Source organism: Glycine soja, chromosome 4 (assembly GCF_004193775.1).
Source record: "Glycine soja cultivar W05 chromosome 4, ASM419377v2, whole genome shotgun sequence".
Lineage (NCBI taxonomy): Eukaryota > Viridiplantae > Streptophyta > Magnoliopsida > Fabales > Fabaceae > Glycine > Glycine soja.
In genome coordinates, this window is record NC_041005.1 from 423,318 (window position 1) to 434,645 (window position 11,328).

General features: G+C 36.1%; 2 protein-coding genes across 2 annotated transcripts; one reads left to right on the forward strand and one right to left on the reverse strand.

Moving 5' to 3' along the window:
- Positions 1–1,626: 1,626 nt before the first annotated feature.
- LOC114408407 (glycine-rich protein 2-like) lies at positions 1,627–2,807 on the forward strand. The gene has a single exon (XM_028371448.1). The coding sequence runs from the start codon at positions 1,857–1,859 to the stop codon at positions 2,439–2,441; it is 585 nt and encodes a 194-aa protein (XP_028227249.1). The 5' UTR covers positions 1,627–1,856; the 3' UTR covers positions 2,442–2,807.
- Positions 2,808–6,824: 4,017 nt separating this feature from the next.
- On the reverse strand, positions 6,825–8,950 carry LOC114408040. The gene has a single exon (XM_028371166.1). It carries the CDS (start codon positions 8,776–8,778, stop codon positions 6,874–6,876), a length of 1,905 nt encoding a protein of 634 aa, XP_028226967.1. The 5' UTR covers positions 8,779–8,950; the 3' UTR covers positions 6,825–6,873.
- Between the last annotated feature and the right edge of the window lie 2,378 nt (positions 8,951–11,328).

Here is an 11,328-nt window from a genome sequence, read left to right on the forward strand (position 1 = left end):
TCCAATTTTACGAATTTAATGTGAAAAAAAATGCCTAACATCCCTTTGTTGCTTAAAACCTTAGTCCATATTTGAAAGAAAGAAAAAAAAACTAGATTGTTGGGGGGTTCTTTTTACTCTGTAATGAATGAAAGCAAATGGGACAATTGAAAATCATTCTTTGTTATTGATTTTTGAAGGGAGTGGGAGAAATCCTTGAAGCTTCATGGTTATATTTTCATCTCACTCACATATCCGCTTTCTTTTCCCTTTCTATGAGCTTTTTTTAAGGATAGACTCTTTTGATCTATTTCATATAGGAGAAAGATTCAACCTTCAAATTAAGCCAAAAAATCAAAGGATAGACCCTCCAATCTTGAAATTTGTAAAGATAGTAAAACAAATTACTATAAGTTCTGGTGGCAAGGCAATCAAACCTAATGTTTAATATATTATGGTTGTATAAGAAGTTACATGTGAAATCCAAGCACACGAGGAAAGTGTCGTAGAATAATAATAAAAGAGTGGAATGTGTGCTTACAATTAGAAATCTAACAAAAAAGTATTCAACATCTTTCATCGTAGTTAATCGGCATATAAAATGAGTCTGAAAACAACTTATAAGATTTGTTTGATAATTGAAAATCAGAGAATGAAAGAAAAAGGGATAGAAGTTATAGGTTCAAATCTTCACGTTAATATTCTAACAAAAAAATTAACAATTGGCGGTGATTGATAAAAAATGTGAAAATTTTGATAAAAATATATGTTGCCTTTATTGCCTTGTTCAATAATACTTCTCTTGTAGTGTTATAGAAGTCACTCCATGGATATCTAATCTTCAATGAGAATGTGTATTTTGTATCCTTCGTGCCACTCCAAAGGAGCCTTGAGCTACATTAGATTGTCAAGCTTGAGATGTTAAACAAAAACTACTTAACATTATACTTTTATATTTATTGCATTGTAGCTTTATTGTTATAATTAGAAAAGGAATAAAATATAATTAGTGTGATTTTTATGAATATGGAAAATTTTCTTAGTTTCATCTTAAGCAAAATTAGAAAAGGAAACAGAAACTTCAAACCCCACTAGGTCAGTCCCACTCGAGCTCAATCAAGGATGATAATTCTACCCAAATCTTATGGGCACCACAAAAAACATACACAATGGGTAAGGTAAATACTAACTTATTGACATGGGTATAACTTAAGAATTTACCCACAAAATTTAACAGGAGTTATTGATGCGTACAAGTTTGTGTATACCTATATATAAGAAGATTAATTAAATTTTTTATCCTTAAACTTTTTTAAAATTTAATTTTTAATCTCTAGCAAAAGTTTAACTAGTTAAAGATCTCTTAACTTTTTTCCGTTGAGGTGTTTAGTCATTAAATAAAAGTTTGACCGATCAAAATTTTTAAATTTTTTTAAAATATAATTTTTAGTCATAAATAAAAATTTAAATGTGATTATTTTTTATTTATTTAATATGATTTTAGTAGCTTGACCGTCATTTCTAAGTCCGATTATGACAATAGGTTCATTGAATAGAGCTAAAGAGATCCACACCTAGTCTAGTCTGGGCTCAAATATGGTAAGTGAAGTCTTAAATTATATTTTGAGACAATTGGGGTTAAAATTGAGGCATGGAATCGTGGATTACCTGCGGTGAGGGAGACGGAGCTAAATGTGTACCGTTGATTTAGTTTTGCAGTTGTTATGAAATGAAAAGAAAAATGAGAGCCCTAAGATGAAGAGTACATAATGGAATGCGTGAAAGTTAAGTGTGGGTCAAAATGGAATAATATAAAGAGGAGAAGGTATAGACTATAGAGGCAGAGAGAGAGAGAGAGAGAGATCTGATCCGGAGCGATGAGTGAGAGTGAGAAGCAGAGGGTAACGGGGAAGGTGAAGTGGTTCGATGACCAGAAGGGTTTTGGCTTCATAACCACCGACGACAGCGGCGAGGAATTCTTCGTCCACCAGTCCTCCATCCGATCCGACGGCTTCCGCAGCCTCGCCCTCGGCGAGTCCGTCGAGTTCCTTATTGACTCCGATCCCGAAGGCCGCACCAAGGCCGTCGACGTCACCGGCCCTGACGAATCGCCAGTCCAGGGCACCCGCGGTGGCGGAGGAGGAGGAAGAGGAAGCTATGGTGGAGGTGGCGGAAGAGGTGGCTATGGTGGTGGCGGACGCGGCGGAAGAGGTGGATATGGAGGAGGCGGCGGAGGCTATGGGGGAGGTGGCTATGGCGGAGGCGGTGGTTATGGTGGAGGTGGCGGCGGCGGCGGAGGGGGATGCTATAAGTGTGGCGAGACTGGTCACATAGCTAGGGACTGCAGCCAAGGTGGGGGTGGCGGTGGAAGGTACGGCGGTGGTGGGGGTGGCGGCGGAAGCTGCTACAACTGTGGGGAGTCCGGGCATTTTGCCAGGGACTGCCCTTCCAGTGCTCGTTGATACAATAGTACGGGGGTCTGGCCTTGCTTTTGTGTTCTGTGGTTCTTTTGTTTTCTTTTTTCTAAATCTGAATATTACCCTTTAGAAATAGGGTTAGCTAGGGTGTGGCTTCTTTGCGTTTTCTTTTTTCTTTTTTCGGGTTTACATTATAAGCAATTAGCTTATGATTAGCTCTTGGATTTATTGGTTTGCTTTTTGGGCTTAGGGAAATGAGAGTTTTGGTGAGGTTCTGAAACCATCGACTAAATACTCTGTTTCCTGTCGTGAACGTAATATGCTCTGCCTTACCTTATTTTGTTGAAATCTTTGAATATATCATGGTATCATGGTCCTGCTGTTCGGATGGATGGTTGTGTATATTTTGAATATATTGTGCAGGAAATATTGATTTGTTGTCGAATTTTGTTTGTGGGTATATTTGTCCATCCTGGTTGAGCCAAGAGAAGATACCCTTGAGAATTTGTTTTTGGTCATCCAATTCTGCCAATGGAACAAGAAACGAATATATGCGTACCTGGCTGCCTACTTGTGTTCTGAGCCAACTGGTGCCGAGCCTGTTTCAATTTTCATAACAACCTAAATAGAATTTGTTGTTTTCAAAGAAACTGAGAGAGAAATTACGTTAAAATGTGTTTCTGAATTTGATTTACTTCTTGCTTCTAGTATATCATTATTTTTTCTTGCTGGAAGGCTAGCATGAAAGATTTGCATTATATATTTTTCTCAAACCATTAATATATTCCCTTTCGAAATAGTTGAAGATTTACTAACTAGTGAGATCGCTAAACAAGTCGAGATAGTTATAGTGTTGGGGTTAAGCTACGCTTGAATCCTTACATATAAAAACTTTGTACCCCATTGTCCAGAGGTTCTTCGCTATGCGAAGGTATGAGGGAGGGATATTGTACGCAGCCTTACTCTTGCATATGCAAAGAGATTGAATCCTTACATGAAGATGAAAAAAACAATACTTGAGATGTTTTTGTTTTGTAAATTCAGTTTGCAAACTACTTAGGGTATGTTTACATCTCAAGTGAGAGAGTCTTCCAAAAATATGTTTGAGAGTAAAAATTTACGATTTCAGTTTTAATAAAAGGAAGATTTGAGATATTTTTACAAACTTAAGTTTATCTCAAACTCAAGTTTGTAAATTTTAATTCAAACATACATTTAGTGTCGTCAGGCCTTTCATGCTTCTTTTACCTTGGATCATTATTTTACTTTGGAAGCTGGTAATTGATGAGTTAACCTTGGTAATATTGTATAATACCAATTCGTTAAATGTTGGTGTCAAATCATTACAAGTCAGACATGTAAACAGGATAATGAATCACATCAAACAGTATGTAAGTCAAATCTTAAAAAAAAATCAATAATGAATGAAAGATAAAGATTAATCATTATCTTATTTGATAAACAATAAAAGAAAAAAAATATTTATTAAAATGTAAAATTATATTATTGATGATTTTTTTATGATTTTCATAATAAACATTTTTTAATTTTAATTTCTTAACAAATATCCTAAGAGTACTGATTAAAAAGATCCTAAATCAAAATATGTTAAGGCCTTACATTTTTATTTGTCATTAGGCTAAAACACCATCGACCATGTGCTCTGCCCATCTTAACCCCTTACTTGCATCATAGGTTTTCTTCTTTGATAATTGTGAAATTTAGATTTAATTGATAGTCAATTTTGACTAAGAATGATTAGAATTCATTTACTTTAATGTTATTTTTAATGAAATAATAAGGAATTTAATATCATGTTAATATTTTATTAGCACGATTCAAAAGAAGAAAATTTCAAGTGCTTTGAAAGAAAATTGATGCAAAAACTTTGAAGAAAAAGTTGAAGATTGGAACATCTCGTTTAGCGCATATGACAAGCCCACCGCATCTTCTCTCTTAGTAGCCTTAGCATAAAGAAGACTCACCAGAAAGCTCAAAGGCACACTAAGCGTGTGATTGCTGCCATACTTGCTAATCCCATACGTTGATGCGCTCAGCACGAGATCACATCGCCATTGTCGTTAAGCCTAAAAGTACGCCCTCAGCGCGAGGTTGCATGAATTTTAAGATACTTTAGGCCTATAAGAGGAGTAGGAAGCAAAAGAGAAAGATACACAAAGACTCAAAGTTCTCTATTCAATACACCCCAAAGCTTGAGCATCATCTTTAATAAATGCGGGTGAAACTTGGAATAACATTATACAGAGAAAAAGTACTAACATTGCATCACAAGTAGTTTTGGCATGTTAGGCCCCAACACATTTACATTCTCAATTCATCTTTTGCATTCAAATTATTGTTTATTTATCTTGTTTTCTTATCTTTTACTTTTGTCCTTCAATTTCACACTTACAATTCTTTATCTTTTATGTTCCTTCTAATTACTTAAAAATTGGATTTGTACTAATCTAAGTACAAACAAAATTTATGTAGAATTGACACTCGGACTTCCGTTTTATTTTATTACTTGTGACAAATTGGTACACTTGTCAACGAGTTAACATTCTTCTTCCTTTATGTTTCTCATTTTTTTCTCTACCCATCCATGTTCTTTATTTTTACTTTTTTTTTTTTTCATTTCTTGTCAAGAATATCGTTTAGTGTGTACCATGTGGTTGGCAAATTGGAATTCAATCATAGAATATCGTTAATTTTGTCAGATTCACATTTGGGTGTAGCTGCATTATCTTTGATCGTTTTGTTCTATTGATGAACATTAATCTCAGGGCTTCTAAATTGCAGCAATGGGTATTCGTTAATTGTGTTGGATGGACCTCCATAGCTATTCCTTGAAAAAATTGGCAATTGATTAACCTTAATTTGAGTGCGTGAAGTGTGTACCATGTAGCTGGAATTGGAATGTTGCCAATTTGCACCTTCTATGTTTTAGAAACCGATTGAGATTGCTTATGACTTTAAGCAAGTTTTTTTAACTTTTATAAATATTATTTAAAATCTTTAACATTGACAAACTTCAGGTTATATTGGGTATAGGCGTATTAAGTCCTGTGCTAAGAATTGTGTTTTGCAACTTATGTTAATGAAGGCATTGGTGTTGGAACTGCCTAGAGGATACAATGACTTGATTTTCGTGTGATGGGAGTTGAAAAGGTTGTCATGTTCACTATTGCTAGTCTCATTGCTAAAACTTCATGGATTCCTTATGCGGGAGTCACTTTCATTTCGAGCCTTAACTAAATGCAACAAAATATGTTTGCATTCATGTACCAAAAAAATGTCTCTGACAAAGGATTTGTTGTTATTCATTCTTACTGTATAGCTGAAAGTAAGTTTCCTGAATAAGATTGTGAGTCAGTATCTGTTGTTTGTAATTCAGCCATGTAAGAAGGATTTCAAACCAAGTAAGGACAGTACCGAATTGGTTTACATGTTACACTTGTACAAATAAGTAATGTTCTTGGTGGAATTCGCGTAACTCACATAATCGACTCTTTTGTTTAGGGTTTAACAAAGCAAAATAATACTTGTGCTATTGTACATCCAATATGTATAAGTATTATAAGTGATAAGAGGAGAGATAGAAAGAAATGATGAGTGTTGAGTAGGAGTTGAAAAAAAAGTGTCTAAATATCATTATTGTTTAATGTATTAGTAGGACCTTGAATTTTGTGAGAATTTTTAATGAAGTCCCTAAATTAAAAATATATATAATTAGGTGCTTGGAGTTAAAAAAGTTTTACAGTTGGATCTTTGAGGTTAGTTCATGGCCGCTTGAAACCAAAAGAAGAATGCTTAATTCTACTTTGGGTTTCTTTAAGTATTATAATCATATATAATTTTAGTCTCCTATGTTCTAACTATATATAATAATTGGATTCCCATACAATTTTAATCCCCAAGTTCTAATTGTGCTAATTGGATCTCCATATAAATTTAGTCTCCAAGTTTCAATTGTGACAATTGTTTCATCATGTATTACAATAGTAGTAATTTAGTTCCTAAGTATATATTTTATTTCATATATATTAACAAGAATGATGTTATTAAATAGAGCCAATAAAATTAAATAATTGTGATATATGATAGACCTAGTTAGTTGACATAATTAAAACTTAGAGGAATAAAATTATATATTTGTGATATGTGAGAAACCCAAATAAAATAATTAGACAATTAGAATTCAAGAAACTAAAATCACACTATTACATGGGTAAAAATTGGTTCTAAGTGGTATCCAAACAGGCAAGAATTATTCTCATTATTGTTTTTAATCAAAGTTAGTTTTTTATTTATTTTGATATTTGTTGTAAGAAATTAACGATTTAAAAAAAAGAATTATAGAAAAACTTTTCTATAGATAAGCATATTTCTACTAGTATTTGATGGTACAAAAGAAGAAGGGCCTAGATTAATTAGATTTGCTAATTTTGATGTATATACAGTACTGATGACAAAATCAGCGGAATCCTCTTCCTCTGGATTGATAGAGTTCGAGCCTGCTCTTGGCTTCTGGTAAGAGTGGTTGGATGGAGGGTTGGTCGATGAGATGTGGCTGCTTGGTGCACCACTCGAGAACAATGAGCACCTCTTCTTGCGCCAGTGTCTCGCTTTTGGGGACGTGCAGCGCTATGTAACAAAGCAGAGTAACGGAAGAAATCTGAACCATTTGCTCCCCAAAGTAAACGAGTTGAATCAAGTGCTTGGCGCCCCCTGCCTCTATGATGGCGTTGCAGTGATTCTCATGAAGGTAGTTGTCCGTACAAGCAAATTTGTTGAGCGCAATGGCCGCTTCCATGCTAACCTGCGCCTCTCTTTCGTCCAGAAGCCTCACCAACGGCCCTATGAGTCTTGTTTCGGTGGCTCTGAACGTCCTCGCCAAATTTCCCACGGATCTGACGCAAGCTATGAGAAGTTCCGCTTGTTCTTTTTCGATTACTTTAAGGAGCTGCTCCACCACAGCCTTGGCAGCAGGGGAAGTTGGTTTGAAAGCAGAGCGCCTCAGCTCCGAATGTTGCTCCGACACTGCAGTGATTTCCATCAACGCCATTGCCGAATACGATTGCACATCGTCTGGTCCTTTTTCCAAAAGAACCGCGAAACACAATAGAGCCCTTGACTCTGTTATGCTCCGACACACGGTCAAGTTTCCCCTCGAGAGTTGCCATAAGGCTCTGGCTGCCATGGCCTTCATCTGTGCCTTGGTCCCCGCGTCTTCATATTCCCTCCCCTTAATACTCTTCCCAGCAATTGCCAAGTGCGAACCATTCCCACTCTGTTGCTGTTGTTGTTTCTTGGTGTTGGCTTTGTCATCCTCCTCCATGGCGCTCTTTATGGCCATTGTGTTGGAAACCACGTTGTGCATTAGAGTGGATGACTGACCCGACATGGGGTGAGAAACCTGCTTATCATCATCCTCTTCCTGCGCGCTGGTTGTATTACTCGCCATTAGAACCGAGTGAATGGATTTGTGTTTGTTCGCAATGGCGTACTTGCTATGCTCTTGAATTGTCTCAAACGCCAGATGGCTAACCAGCAAGCGTATGGCGTTGTTCTGCGAAAAATGATCCTGGCATTTCGGGTGATTCGCGGCGAGTTCAGAGATAGCCCAGGCAACAACCGTTTGAACCTTCATGTGGCCTTCTTTGAGGACCTTGGCAAACACGGAACAGACACCGGAGTTGACAATGTGCTCCACGCTTTCAGGATCTTTCCCGAGCAAGCCGATGGCTCTGGCGGCGTTTTCCTGACCGTCCATTCTTCCTTCCTTGAGGAGCTTAAGCAGAGGGGGGACGCCGCCTTCTTCGATGATGAGCTTCCCGTAACGGTCGTTGTCGCGAGCGAGAGAGACGAGCGAGGCGGCAGCGTCGGAACGTTCGTCCAAGGAAGCGCCGGAGAGAAGAATAGCGACCTGCTCCCAAATGAGGCAGAGGATGGGCTCGTTGGCGGCGATGGGAGGGAGGCCGAGGTACTCGTCGTCGCGCTCGTCGGCGGAGGCGGAGACGCGGAGTAGCCACTGGACGTCGCCGACGGAATTCTCGAGCTGCATGGAGGTCTTGCGGAAGGCAGTGGCGGGGATGATGGTGAAGAGCTTCTTGATGAGGCTGTTGGCGCGGCATTTGGTAACGAGCGCCAGGGCCTTGTCGAGGACTTGTTCGGTGTCGTCGATGATGCGGCGCGTGGGACGCTCGTAGAGATCGTTGCTGTTCCTGGCGGCCTGGCGGAGGAGGCCCGCCAGCTTCTCCGATTTGGATTTCAGCTCCAGACATTCCTGTCGGAAATTCTGGGCCTCCTCAGCCAGCTTCGAAACCTGGTCCGCCATTTGTATCGGGCTCGCCAGGATCTCCTTGACGATGCTCGACATGTTTGCAGCGGACCCTCACTTGGCCACAACAACGCTAGCTAGCTGTTTCTGTTTCTGATTGATTGATTAATGACTAGTTCTATTCCTGTCTGAAATCAAAGGTTTATTCATGGTGGCGCCGCCGGGGAGAAGTGAGAGAGAATTATTATGGGAATGGTTCAACGGCTTTTTCTCCCAAGTTTTTACATACAGTTAGTGCAAATGGTTGGTCCAAACCCAGCCATGACCATTCAAGTACTTCTCCGCTTTCCACACCCAATCATTAGCGATTGCAAACCACGCTCTATCCTACTCCTGACAGAGAAAGCGCCATTGCAATAAACTTAATTAATTAATTAATCATCATAACTAGTAAAGGAAGATTAATTCTAAGAGATCAATTTTAATGCACTGTTAATATAAAAAAAATTACATTACTCTAAGAGATTAATTGCTACACTAACAGTTTGTCAATAGTTGCTAATATGAAAACTCTTTACATCACTCTAATTTTTTATTACCACTTACATTACTCTAATTCTAAATCATCTTTCCATGTTTCGTACAAATCTTTCAACTTACTAAATAAATTAAAAATAATTAATAAGTAATAATGAAATTAAAAATAATTAATAAGTAATATTAAAAGTTATTTCCTAAAATACAACTTCCTTTTTATTTAAATTATTTTAAATTTCATAATATATATTCCTAGGAACATTTAAATGTAACTAGACATGTTTTTAAATATATCAAGAAATAAATTTTTTAGTCAAAATATTCTTGAGAATTTGATTTCTAGAAATATAACATAATACCATGAAATAAACGCCCCTATAATTTTGGTGGAATAATAAAAATATTGTATTTTCTCGTACATCATTATGGATTGGATTAGTATTTTTTTTGGGTATTTTTAACTCTCTCATCTCTTGAAATTCTATTTATTCTAGATCAAAAATGAATATTTTGTATGAATTGTGATTTTAAACAATTGCAAATATAAATATATATTCCATCTTAAAAAAAATATTATGTGATAAATTAGTGTGATTACTCATGCAATACACAAAATCATATTGCATATGATTTTATAATAAAAAATTATGAATAATTTCTCACTATTTAAAAAACACAAAATTATAATTTTTTATGATAATTTATCAAAAAAATTATAAGGGAAAGTTTTTAATGTTAATATTAATCATGATAAAATTAACATTTTCAATCTTTAAAGGTGTGATATGTGTAAAAGAAATGAGTATAAATGTTCATAAATTTATAAAAAAAATGAATAAAAATCAAATGAAATAGTTATAAATATGAAAATACAAGTTAAAAGGCATGCATAATATATCTACATTAGTGTTACCTCATTGGCAAGTGCACCAATTTTATCACAAGTGGTAAAGTAAAACGGAAGTCTAAGTGTTAAGTTCATAGAGACTTTATTTATATTTAGATTGATGTATTCTCAATTTTCAAGTAATTAATAAATTGAATTAAAGATTTGTGAGATGAAAAATTAAAAGCAAATTGACATAAAAATTAAACTAATATCTAAAATAGGCAAGACCAAGAAAAACAAACAATTTGGGGGTTGTGATGCGAATGTTGATTCAGAATGCAAATATGTTGGAGTCTAGCTTACTAAAACTACTCTCAATGTAATGTTAATGATTTTCTTTATTTAATATTATTCAAATTTTTACCTACATCTATTTATATACTCTAATCATGATCCCTCAAGTGAAAAAGCCTAATTTATTTAATATTTTCCCTAATCCCTTAGAAGAATAAACTAAATAAATTGCATTAGAAATAGAGATGCATAAAATAGGCTAAACAATATCATTCTATCCCTAGACATGAAACATTTAGATGTCATTTCCCAATTCTTAGAAGATAAACATTTCCCAATAACTAAATCATAAAACAAATACATGAATATAGGTGATCAAACCACAATCAGTAAAATCAAGCACAGAAAACAGGCAATAAAAATTAAAATAACATTAAATCGATAATAGGAAAAAAATTATATCATGAACGTTTGGTTGCTAGGCTCCCAACAATGAGAAGTTTAATCTGTTATTGTCATGAGAGGTTTTACAATTGCAAGGGGTTGATGAGGAGAGAAGAAGAACAATAGGGATGGAGATGAAGGGAAGAAATGACTTTTAGGTTTGTTTCTCCTATTTGGAAGACTCTAATTTCGTGGATATTCAATGTAAAGCTTTGTGTCTCGATATATCTCTTTCTTTTGCTCCCTCCTCTTTTTATAGGTGAAGTCAGTTTAAAATTTACACAATCTCGCGCTAAGCACGACCGTTGCGCTTAGCGAGTGAGTTGGTGATCACGCGTTTAGCGCGCGACTCGCACTAAGCACGCCTTCACGTATTATCTGCTTCTACATGTGACTTCTATGCGCTAAGTGAGTGTTGCACGTTGAGTGAGAGTCTTCAGATCTTTAACTTCTCTTTCAAGCTTTCTTGTGTGTTTATGTAACAAATACACCATGACTACTTTCCACCTTCCCGCCAACAACAAGCCCAACGCGTCTTCCTCTGA